The sequence below is a fragment of the Equus caballus genome, chromosome 3, assembly GCF_041296265.1.
Source record: "Equus caballus isolate H_3958 breed thoroughbred chromosome 3, TB-T2T, whole genome shotgun sequence".
Lineage (NCBI taxonomy): Eukaryota > Metazoa > Chordata > Mammalia > Perissodactyla > Equidae > Equus > Equus caballus.
In genome coordinates this window covers 36,012,752-36,024,076 of record NC_091686.1, presented here as the reverse complement: position 1 = coordinate 36,024,076, position 11,325 = coordinate 36,012,752, and the positions used below count along the sequence as shown (strand labels likewise).

The window sequence follows — 11,325 nt, the reverse complement described above, 5'->3', positions numbered from 1 at the left end:
ATTCATTCGGAAAGGCGACGCTCCTACGTGTTCAAATTCACGGAGATGTGTGCCTTCCCTCCAAAGTCAAACATACACTATGATAATTTTAAAATCATCAAAAAAGGAAAAACACAAACAGATAAAATTAAACAAAATTTCTTTCTGTCAAAAAAAGCAAAATAAACAAATAATAAATTGAGAAAAATTATTTGCAAATCCCACTAGACCGATGCCCATCTGAAAATGGGCCAAGAGCACGTAGGAAGCTGGAGCTTGGAGATCGCACGAGCCCCAGCGCCCCCTGGTGGCCGTCTCAGGCATTGCCGGCAACACAGGTGTCCCCACCTGGGCATCCCAGCCGCCATGCAGCGGCTCCCGCAAACCACCGTGGTGCCAGGTGAGTCTGGCCGGGATGCACCCCTGCTGGTGGAATCCCACCCGCTATAGAAAAGGGTGAGGGATGAGCACGTGTACTGGGGTTAGTTTTCTATGCTGCATAACAAACTACCACCACGTAGCCGCTGAAAACACGCAGGCGTCCAGCACAGCGAGCTGGGGTCCTGGCTCAGGAGCCGTCCCATCAGGGCTCCGGTTGGTGGCAGAATTTGGCTTCTTGCGGAGAGAGGACTGAGGTCCCGCTCTTTTGCTACTTTGTGGCCTTCACAACCCCTGCTCCCTCAAGGCCTGTGGAGCGCCTCTGTAACTCTCCTTGGTCACAGTCCTGCCACACACATGGAGAAATCCTGGGCACATCTTCCAGGGGCGGGAATCCAGGGCCACCCTAAAATCCTGGGGAGGCGGTGAACAAATGACCCCATCACAGGTAGCAGTCCCGAGGGAGGCCCCGCCCTTGCAGCACCTACAACCCTACAGTTGTGAGCTCTTGGTCATCACTGCTGGGCCTTCACCGGGGGACCAGTGTGACTTCAGGGATTCCCAGGTGGGCCAGCAGCACCCATCCTCCAGGCCTCCAGCTCTGCCTGCAGGGAAGCTCCCTTAGCCTCAGGGAGGGCTGGGCCAGGGCTGGCCGCCACAGGCAGCATCACAGCTCCGAAGCTGGGCCACCAGCAAAGCCACAAAACCCATCACCTCCTGATCCAGACTCACATAACGTAACCCCAGTTGTAAAACTCCACAAACGCACTGCCCAGAGCGTTCCAGCACTGCAGGGGGCAGTACCTCCCCTCTCCCCCGTCGGGGGTTGCGGTGGCTCAGAGCAGACTCTGGAGAGCAAGCAGAGCCCCTCTGAATGCTTCTCCAGGTGCGGGGCTCAAGCCTCACCAGGTGGCACAGCTCGCCTGGCTGCTGGGGGCAGGGCCATCCCTCATGAACACCCACAGCACGTAGCCAAGTGCCACCAGTGGGAGGCCAGAGGAACAGCTTACTCTAGGCAATACAGCAGAGCCGCATGGGTCGGAGGAGGGCATTACAGAAAGTGTCACGGGGTCCTAAAGCCTGGGTCCCCTACTGGAGGCCTTCGTTGAGCACATTCACTCCCTCACCAGCCAGGTACTGCAGCAGGCCCTGCACAAGGCGGGGGTGCAGCTAGGGGTACAAGGCCTGAAGTGGGATGAGGTGTGTGCAGAGGTGACTGAAGACAGAAACCATGTCAAGGGGTGACAGGCCAGCACTTGGGAACTAGTACAGAGGGGCTGCTGCCCTGCATGTCCGCCGGAAGGCCCCTGGGCTCCAGGACCTGTGAAGAGCATAGCCAGGACTCTGGCAGGACAGAGCCACCTGCCCTTGGGGACACTAGTTTAACTCCTCACGAGGCTCCCAAGCACAAGGCAGACGGAACCCACATCACACGGCCACCAGAGGTCCCCACCACGTCCTTCCTCTTACGGATGGATGTCAGGGACACGGCACAGGATTCCTAAATATACAAGAGCACGGGAGTCAGCACCCCAACAACTGGTGACTACAGATGTGCAACAGGGAAGCCCTCTAAACCGTCGGATGCAGCTGCTGGGCACAGGATTGCCCGTGACCCGAGTGCATAAAAAGCTGCATCTGCAGGGCTGCAGGGTCAACACTAAAACATACTAAGAAGTCAGTCTCCAAAGCTGCTTCTCTCACAGCAAGCCCTGCTGTGACAAACAGGGACCAGGGACCAGGGACCAGGATGGAGCTGTATCTGAGCATCTCACTTGTAGGGAAACCAGACTCCAATTTCAAAAACACTCAGGCACCGAGGCTGGCCCGGTGGGCAGCGGTTAAGTGCGCACCTTCTGCTTCGGCAGCCCAGGGTTCGCCAGTTTGGATCCCAGGTGCCGATATGGCACCGCTTGGCAAGCCATGCTGTGGCAGGCGTCCCACATAGAAAGTAGAGGAAGGTGGGCACGGATGTTAGCTCAGGGCCAGTCTTCCTCAGTGAAAAGAGGATTGGCAGCAAATGTTAGCTCAAGGCTAATCTTCCTCAAAAACAAAACAAAAACCGCCACACACCATGCTATCATCAGGGGTACAGGCAACGCAGTGCTTGTCCATGTGGGCACCGCACAGCTGGCCTCCAGCCCTCCTCTGGGGTGGGCAGTGGGGCTGTCCTGGCTGCCGCTTGGCAGCAAAGTAGGTGCAGGGATTTGCAGGTGTCTTAGGGGTAGGAGAGGCCAGCCTTCTGCAGAGCACACATGGCCCCCGTTTGGGTGACGGGCCCCTCCTCGGCACAGCAGACGGGCAGACGGGCCCAGGGAGAGTCTGGCTGTGAGTCAAGGCAAGGCTGACTACCCAAATCTGGGGATGCTAAAGTAACTAGAAACTACTCTGATTAAAATAGACAACTTTACTTAACATTAGGCATTGGAACCTTCCCAGAAAAAAAGCTATTAAATTATTCAACCAGCAACTAATCAAACGGTTCGGAAATACAAAAAGCAAGATGCAATCCAGTCTCCGGGCTCCCCTGCAGCAACACCTTCGTCCCCTGCCAGGCCTGCAGGCTCCCCTTACAACAAAACATCTCCCCAGGCCACAGCCCGTTCCTCAGACGGATGTCACGTGGAGACCGCAGATTTATCGCAAGTTGCCCACAAGGCTTTATTTTTTCTTTTCCACATCCTGCTCTGCGGCCTCCTTGGCCCTTTTTGCCCGGATGCCAAAGAGCCGGGCGTTGGCGCGGGCCATGCGGAGGCTGGCGAAGGCCTTGAAGTTCTTCTCCTCGTCCGTGATGGCTCTGGCCTTCTCCTTCTTGTAGACCTGGAAGAGAGCGTGGGCTCAGGCCTCACTGCGGACGCCTGTGACGAGGCCGAGAACCAAAGGCCGGAACCCGAGGCGCCTTGGAGATCAAGGAACGCCGCCTGGCCAGGCCACTGCTGGGGCTAGAGGCCGCCAGGCCAGAGGTGTAATAACCCTCCCCAGGATTCAGCAACCTCCCCAAACTCAAAGCAGAGGCAGAAGCAACTGCCTCAGTTATGAAGGATGGTGGGGCACTGTGCTCAGACCCGCCACCCGTCCCAGAGGAACCTCAATGGCCTGGTCGCTTGCTGGGCAGGTTAGAGGATCATCAAAACATGCCCAGAGAAAAAAGAACCCAAAGATGAGGAAGTGCAAGCGAGGGTCCCCAAAGCTTCCTCAAAGGGAGGACAAAGCCCTCCCAAGGAGTGCACCTGTTAAGAATGCAGGATGCTCTTCCCAGGACTAAAGAAAAAAGTCCCTTTTCGTGAACCTATACATCTTAACGCAGGCCCCAGGTGCCGCCCTTGACTCCCTGCAACCCCTTCCCCGCCCCAGTAAGCCCTCACATGCGCACGCGCTCAACTCCTCCACTTACGTTCCGTATAGGCATAACCGGTCCTGTCAGCTGGGTGGCCAATTTGAGTTCTTCCGCCTGTTAACGAGAAAGGAGAGTCAAGTGGACTCAGCTCATTTCCCCAAGAGGTCCAACTGTCTAACCTTCTGAGACAGCCCCACGCCTCTCGCTAGACGTCCATCCCCATGCTTGGAAGTGGAACGGCGCCTGCCCCCACAGGTGCGTGTGTTCTGCACACATCCTCAGTGTGTCACTGGGGTCCTGGTGCATCTAGCTAACAGCAGACACGGGCAGACACAAGACAACCACCCAAGTGTGACCAGGGATGCAGGCAGAACAAACTATGGTCTGGACTATAAAGTCACCCCCCAAACCCTACTCCTGAAAGTCCATAGGCATGGACGCTGTCAACCGCGTCCTGCAGGTTCTTCTAGAAATGTCTGCATTGCGTATGAAGCATCTTAAACAGCAAGACACTTCCAATGTAAGAAAGCTAGCTCTAACACAAACAGCTCTCACCATCACCATAAGCCAGATCGCTTTTGAGCACAAGCGTGAACTGTGGCAGTTCTCACAATTAACGTACAATCTCCCAACAGCTTTTTTTCTCATTCATCAGTTCTCTATCACCCACCCATACAAGGCCACCCAACCTTAGGAAACAAAGAAATGCTAAGTAAATGCCTCCTCTTCTCACACCACCTGACCCACGGGCAGGCCTCCAGGCCCCTCTCGGGCCGAGCACTGACTCACCGAGCTGTCCCCCTTCTTGGGGGCCGAGGGCCTCCTGGGGAAGAGGATGAGCTTGGAGCGGTACTCCTTCAGCCGCTGCACGTTGGCCTGCAGGGACTCGGTGGACTTGTTCCGCCTCCTGGGGTCCACCGAGATCCCGATGGTCCGGGCCACCTTCTTGTGGATGCCGGCCACCTGTCCAGAGACACACAGATGCAGCCCCGAGGGATGATCGCCCCGCGCCCCCAGCGCGCGCCCGGCCGTCAGACGGACAAGGGTTCAGTGCACTTTCATCAAGGCCGTGCAGAGATTCCGGAGACTGTCATCATGCGACCGGCAGGGACGGCTGACGGCGCCCGCCGCGCTACTCACCCGCAGCTCCTCCAGGCTGAAGCCCCTGCCGGCGCGCACGCGGGTGTGGTACCTGACGGTGGGGCAGCGCACGACGGGCCGGACCGGGCCGCACGCCGGCCGCGGGGCGATGCGCCGCGCCTTGGCCTGCCGGGCCTTGCGCCTGGACGGAGAAAGGCCGAGCGCCGGTTACCCCGGGCCCCCGCTCGGGGACACGGCGGGACGGAGGAAACACACGGAGGAGGCACGGAGGGGACACAGGGAACATGGAGGGAGAAAGAAAATGCACGAAGCAGACACAAGGAACACGGAGCAACAGAGAGGAGACACACGGAGGAGACACAGGAGCACGAAGGAACGGAGAGGAGACACACGGAGAGGACACGGGAACACGGAGGGACGGGGAGGAGACACGGAGAGAACAGAGGGAACACAGGAGGCCGCGCCCGCCCGCTCACCTGCGGATCTTACGCGCCGGCTGGTTGAACCACGTGGCCACGCGCCGCTGCCAGTCCTTGTGGAAGTGCGGCTTCAGGATCATGCCATTCCGGCTGGGCGCCATGGCTGCTGCCTAGGGGCCTGCGGGGTAGGCAGCGAGTCAGCACCTGGGCTCCGGCGGACGCGGGGTCCCATCCGCCCGCCTGCCCACAGAGCCCGGGTCACGGCCCGACGCCATCTGCAGAGTCCCTTCCTCGGCCGCGCGGGCAGCTGCCCTACGCGGATGGCGGCGGATGGAACCCGATGGCAATCGCCGGCTTCCCATGGCGCCGAGCTCCAGCCTACCCACCTCCTCCTCCCGGGTACGGCCGGCGAAAAGGAAGTGGCGCCGCAAAGCCCCCTGGGATGGTTGTGGGCCCAGCCAACCAGAGGCGCCGGAGCTTTCTGACCAATCAGAGACGGGTATCCCGGAAGTGACGCCCGTGCGCTCCCGGCCGCTCCCGCGGTCCCTGGTGGACATGGCGCCGCCCGCGGGCTCTTCGCGGCCCCGGAAGAGGACGCCCCGACCCACAGGGCGGCCGCGGCTTGGGCTCAGCGGGCTCCAGTAGGTGCCCGGCCTTTCCTGCTCTGCACGACGCCGGACTCGGTGTGACCTCTCACCGAGGCTTCCGGTTTCGTTCCACCTCCCGTCGGGGCTTCCGTGCTACTTCAGGCCCGTAACTGTGCCGAGCGGGCCGTGAGCGGGCGCCCGGCTCCTCTCGGGTGTTTCCACGCGGAAGCCCCCCTCGGCGGGTCGGTAGCTCCGCCGCGGCCGGGCAGCTGGGACCGAGAGTCCCGGCGGCCGGCTGCAGGGGCCGCTCTGCCCGCCGCGCGTCCTCCTGACGCTCTCCGCGACGGGCCCGGGAGTCGCCGCCGCCCGTGAGCCTTGCCCCCAGTGACCCTCCTGCCCGCCCTCCTTTCGCCAGGTTCCCTCGGTGGACCCGGTCAGCGGTTTCAGGACGTCACGACACGAGTGGGACCCTCGGAGGCCGGCGTCCTCGCTGAGTAGACGGGTTGAGACACCCTTGGGCGTTGGAGGCCGGGCTGGGGCTCGGCGAGGAAGGCTAGGGTGTGGTCGGGGAGGCCGGCGTTGAGCCGCGCGGAGGAGTGCGCGGCCTGCAGGGAGGTCCGGGCCCGTCCGTGGTCGGCACAGACGGCTGGCACGAGGCGCTCCTCCCTAAGCCGGCCAGCCGCGTCTGTCTGGGAGGGTAGGACTTAAGATGCCTTTAGTCTGCCCCTCTCGCAGACGCAGGCGGGCTCACGTGGAAGGCCCGTGCCCGCAGGTCCCTGAGACAGCGGCGCGGGGTTGGCGTGGTTCTACCCGTGTGCCGGCGTCGAGACTTTGCCGAGGTGCTTGAGCTTCTCCCTTCGGTGAGGTGGGAGGACTGCTGGGAGTCCCCACTGCTTTAGGGCCCCGCACGCGGCGGCGCCCAGCACGGGGTGAGCCAGTGATGCTGGGCGGTCCTGACGTCGCACAGCCCTGCTTCCAGGCGACATGGCAGGAGCCGGGGTGGTGAAGGCGGCGCAGCAGAGGGGAGGGTTGGAGTTAGGGAATGCTCACCAAAACCGTGAGAGATGCTCTTCCGCCTCAGATCACCGTGTCCAGTGGAGCTGGGGCCTGAACCCACGCTCACTCCAGGCAGCAGCATAACTGCACCGACACTGGAGGAGACGTTTGTGGAATAAACGCTTGCCTTGGCTCCTGACAGATTTCTTTGAATGTGATCAGTCAGATGTTAGCCCACACTTCCTGTGCTGTTCTCAGCCCCTTGCAATGATCCCGCGGTGGACCCAGATACCTGCTCCGTCTAATCTCAAGCACATTCCTGTCCCCATCTGCAGTGTCTCTTTCTGGGCAGACCCACAGACTCAGGCAGCTCCATCTGCCCTAACCCACGCCTCCACCCGAGCTCCAGCTGCTTGCAGTTAAGATGCTGCCCTGGGCCACCGGGCCGGGGTTAAGGTCTGAAATTGGAAACACGGCTCAGAATTACGTTCCAGGTGAGAAGGCCGAGTTGTAATTTGAGGACTGTGGTCTGCTGCACACGGCCAGGCGTAGAATTCCAGTTCCCACGCCTGGAGACGCCACACTTCGTCCTTTAAAAGTATGCAAAACGAGGGCCGCCCGCTGGCGCAACAGTGAAGTGCACGTTCTGCTTCAGCGGCCCCAGGGTTCGCCAGTTCAGATCCTGGGTGCGGACCTGGCACCACTTGGCGAGCCATGCTGTGGTAGGCGTCCCACATATAAAGTAAAGGAAGGCGGGCGTGGATGTGAGCTCAGGGCCTGCCTTCCTCAGTGAAAAGAGGGGGATTGGCAGCAGTTAGCTCAGGGCTAATCTTCCTCAAAAAAAACAGTATACAGAATAGCAAGGCAAAAAAAGTGATATGAAATTCTACTGGAAACACGCTCAGCCTTCCTGTTGGGAAAGATTAAAGTGTCATGCAGCGGTCCTTTGACATGAAGCCTTGGCTGGCCCAAGGGTTTTAAAAGTCAGTAGCCATAGAGACAGTCCCTGTCCTGCTTTGCACAGAACTCCACAGCCTCAGCTCTGCTGAAGGGCTTTGGGCTTGGGCCTGCAGGGGCCACTGAGAGGGCTGCCACTCATGCCCCTGGAAGCCATGCCACGCTGGGCTAGGAGGCCCGGGGGCCAGAGGGCCTGGATAAACGCCCCTGGAGGTGTCGGAGCATGCTCTGCACAGCTTCCCAGAACTTCTTTGCAAGGCTGAGCTCCAGTAACTCAGCCGTACCGGCTCATTCTCCACCTGCACCTGATTGCCCTCATCCAGCTGCTGCTTGGAGGGTCGGCCTCAAAGAAATGCAGCCTGAGACAGTTGACGATAGCGTCTGGAGCCCTTGCAGGCACACAATCTTGATTTTATTTTTCTTAATAAGTTGGGGAATATTCCTTTTTTTTTTTGAGGAAGATTAGCCCTGAACTAACATCTGTGCCCATCTTCCTCCATCTTATATGTGGGGCACCAGCCACAGTGTGGCTTGATAAGCAGTGTGTAGGGCCACACCAGGATCTGAACCCATGAACCCTGGGCCACTGAAGCTGAGAGCACGAACTTAACTGCTGCACCACTAGGCTGGCCCCACAAAAATCCTGATTTTTAATATGGCAGCAAAGTGATTTTATAATGCGTTGAGGAAAAACATGTCATGTCTCTAATACCACTTTGCAAAAATTAGCATGCTAACAACATCCTATACATTGAACTAGGAAAGCCTCCAACTCAGTAGTTTTACACTGCCTGGTCACAGAAGGCGACAACTCCGCCTCTCAACTTCCCCAAATCAGCCTACACATAAATCAGATATGGGCGAACTCGGAGTCCTGTAATATGAGAAACACCCAATGTCATGGAAAGAAAACTGCAAGTACGTTATCATAATCATAAATGTTCCATTTGAAAGTTCTTGAGAGTAGATCTTAAAAGTTATCACAGAAAAGAAAATTCTGTAACTATGGTGATGAATGTTAACTAGACATTGTGATCATTTCACAATATATATATCAAATCATGTTGTAAACCTGAAACTAATAAAATGTATGTCAATTATATCTCAAAAAATAAATTTTGAAAAAGCAAAACATCATTTCATTCTTGAGTATAGATCAAAATGGAGAGGGGCTGGCTCGGTGGCACAGCAGTTAAGTGCACACGTTCTGCTTTAGTGGCCCAGGGTTCACCAGTTTGGATCCCGGGTGCAGATGTGGCACCGCGTGGCAAGCCATGCTGTGGTAGGCATCCCACATATAAAGCAGAGGAAGATGGGCATGGATGTTAGCTCAGGGCCAGGCTTCCTCAGCAAAAAGAGGAGGATTAGCAGGAGGAGAAAAAAAAAAAAAAACAGAACAATTTGTATTGTGATTTAAGAAACATAAAGTTCATTTCTCTCTTTTAATCTGCAGAGGCTCTCTATGTTAAGTATACGTTTACTTAAGCAACAAGTGTTCATCTCAACAAGGAGACTTCCCACGCCTGACTCAGAGAAGACTTGCAGAAGCTACGGCCAGGCCATGCTGCAGAGGGCAGAGGGCAGGGTTGTGGTCCCAGGGGTGCAGTCTGGCTGCTCCAGGAGACCACATGCTGTTGCTGGAGAAGCCTCTTCACTTCCAGGACCCCCTTCAAGGAGGTGTGAGGAGCAGTGTTGGTCCACGCACGAGATAGCAGAGGAGGCATTACCCACGGTGCTCTTCTCCAGCACCAGGTGTCTGATAACCGGGAGGTGACGTCACTTGTGACCCCTCAGAGGGCCCAAATCTGCGAACAACTCACTCGTGTAAATCTAAGCACGAAGTGACCTTCCTTCTCTGGGTGGCCATGAGCCCACTCACACCAGTGAGCACTGGGAAGCCGGGCTGCAGCTTCCTCCGCTATAGCAAGGTAGCCCTTTCCTGCCATTCACCTCCTTTTCCTGGCTAAGCATCTTCTGGCACTCAGCAAATGATTTTCCAAAGGATGGACAGACACAGGCTATTTGAATGAAGTGCGGGGGGTCCACCATCAGAGAGGATGCCACCCCAGGGCAGAGGTACCAGCCGCAACGCCCTAACTACATGCAGATCTTTGGGAATGAATTGGAGAGCTGGGGCAAAGGCCACAGTGCCCCTCAGAGCTGCCCTCCCTTGGTGCGTAACCACACCTGCCCTGCCCCATACAGCAGGTCCTCAGGGCAAAGGGGGGCAGCAACAGGACAACCCATCCTATCAGGAAGCGGCCATAACCGCTCCAAACGCCACTCACAGAGCAGGCGAAGCAGTGAGAGCAGCAGGGAGGAGCCCCCGTGCTGTCGGGCACCCCTGGAGACGGGGAGCTGAGGGCACTTCTGTCTCACAGCGATGCGGCGTCCTTGCCCCTTTATCCCAGATCCCTGTGAAAGGGGATCTTCAGTTGATTATCTCATGGCCGATTATACACTGCAGACACAATCCTGTGATCCAGGACAAACCGACAACCCCGGGGGGTTAGAGCTGGCAGTGCAATACAACGACCTTCTCCATCCACAGAATTTATTGGTAAGTATCCCAACAGTTCTCAGGTGTCCCCCACAGCACCACCAGACCAGCAAGGAGAGGTTCTCGTGCTCAGTGGTCCACACAGCAGTAGGTGGCAGTGTTTTAATCCTCTAGAATCTCGGTATCCCCACTGACGAGTGAGCACAAGGACAGGGCCCAGCAAGGAACCAGTGACAATCGGCTCAGAGGGTCCCTTCATCGCAGATCCCATTAGCATTCTGGTGAAGACACAGGAGCCGGGAGCAGCCCATGCAGCAGCCCCGGCATGAACAGGCTGTTCAGAGCCTGCCCGCTGCACTGCCCTGGGATCCCCCCACACCAAGAAGTGACAGGGTCACAGACTGGGGAACTCAAGAAGGGCTCCACGCGCACCTGGGACCCTCCCGTGGAGGAAAACCATCTAAAACAAAAGCTGAACCATCCATCTCTCGAAGACTTTACTAATCCCGGGGGGGGAAATGGGCACACAGAGCTCGGAAGCCCTCAGCAGAGACCAGAGCAGGCCGAGTCTCTGGCGAAGGGAACTTGAAGGAGCCAGTAAGGAGCTCGCTTTCTGGGCCTGGCAGACGCCGCAGCCCCACGGGCAGTCAGGGTGATCCCACTATTTGGGCCAAGATGGCTCTTCCCCTCGGAGCGGGGGCTGCTGAGGCGCCTCCTCCTCCCCGGCATCTTGCTTCTCTCGCTCAGCGTCGCTCCACCTCTGAGGCGCGATCATCTTCTTGGGTCCGTGAGGCGGCGGGCCAATGAGGGCCTCGATGTCCTCATAGTTTATCACTTCCTTTTCCAGCAGGGCATTCGCCAGCTAGGAGGAACAAGCAGGGCAGTGTGTGAGCCCCCGACAAGGACAGACAAGAGCCTTTTGAGAGCGCAGCACCCAGGAGGGAGGGGCCCCCCTCCCAGGAAGGGGCGTCTGTGAGCAGGAGGCCCCGACAGGCCACTTTCCCAGGGAAGCAGCACATGCAGGCAGCTCCAGCAAAGAATCCCTCCCTGTCTGAGGCCTGGAGAGGACCC

At 57.9% G+C, this 11,325-nt stretch overlaps 2 protein-coding genes, 1 long non-coding RNA gene and 1 other non-coding gene across 8 annotated transcripts in view; 1 reads left to right on the top strand and 3 right to left on the bottom strand.

Annotated features, from left to right (window-relative positions):
* Window positions 1–2,749: 2,749 nt before the first annotated feature.
* RPL13 (ribosomal protein L13) lies at window positions 2,750–6,223 on the bottom strand. Its single transcript, XM_005608504.4, has 6 exons — window positions 5,601–6,223; window positions 5,272–5,392; window positions 4,835–4,976; window positions 4,484–4,657; window positions 3,752–3,808; window positions 2,750–3,177 (listed from the first exon to the last, which is right to left on the bottom strand). The coding sequence occupies exons 2-6, from the start codon at window positions 5,373–5,375 to the stop codon at window positions 3,019–3,021; spliced, it is 636 nt and encodes a 211-aa protein (XP_005608561.1). The 5' UTR covers window positions 5,376–5,392; window positions 5,601–6,223; the 3' UTR covers window positions 2,750–3,018.
* LOC111773050 (small nucleolar RNA MBII-202) lies at window positions 4,710–4,790 on the bottom strand. Its single transcript, XR_002807252.1, has one exon. It is a non-coding gene; the product is annotated as a small nucleolar RNA MBII-202 (small nucleolar RNA).
* LOC138923598 (uncharacterized) lies at window positions 5,736–6,695 on the top strand. The gene is made up of 2 exons (XR_011437430.1): window positions 5,736–5,855; window positions 6,217–6,695. It is a non-coding gene; the product is annotated as an uncharacterized lncRNA (long non-coding RNA).
* A 3,596-nt stretch (window positions 6,696–10,291) lies between these two features.
* SPG7 (SPG7 matrix AAA peptidase subunit, paraplegin) overlaps window positions 10,292–11,325 on the bottom strand; it is a 33,619-nt gene continuing 32,585 nt past the window's right edge. For all 5 annotated transcript variants that reach the window (XR_002806891.2, XM_023637526.2, XM_023637525.2 and 2 more), the window contains one exon: window positions 10,292–11,116. Coding sequence is in view for 4 of the 5 variants with exons in the window: in XM_023637526.2 (XP_023493294.1) it covers window positions 10,916–11,116 (201 nt within the window). In the remaining variant the exon portion in view is untranslated. The remainder of the gene's footprint in view (window positions 11,117–11,325) is intronic.

Excerpts from the sequence above, each read along its gene's own strand:
- RPL13 (XM_005608504.4), bottom strand. The coding sequence starts at position 5,375 with ATGGCGCCCAGCCGGAATGGCATGATCCTGAAGCCGCACTTCCACAAG. Across the intron at positions 4,977-5,271 it reads CCGGCGCGTAAGATCCGCAG|GCGCAAGGCCCGGCAGGCCA; the intron begins GTGAGCGGGCGG and ends TTCTCCGTCCAG. Across the intron at positions 3,809-4,483 it reads CCAAGAAGGGGGACAGCTCG|GCGGAAGAACTCAAATTGGC; the intron begins GTGAGTCAGTGC and ends TCTCGTTAACAG.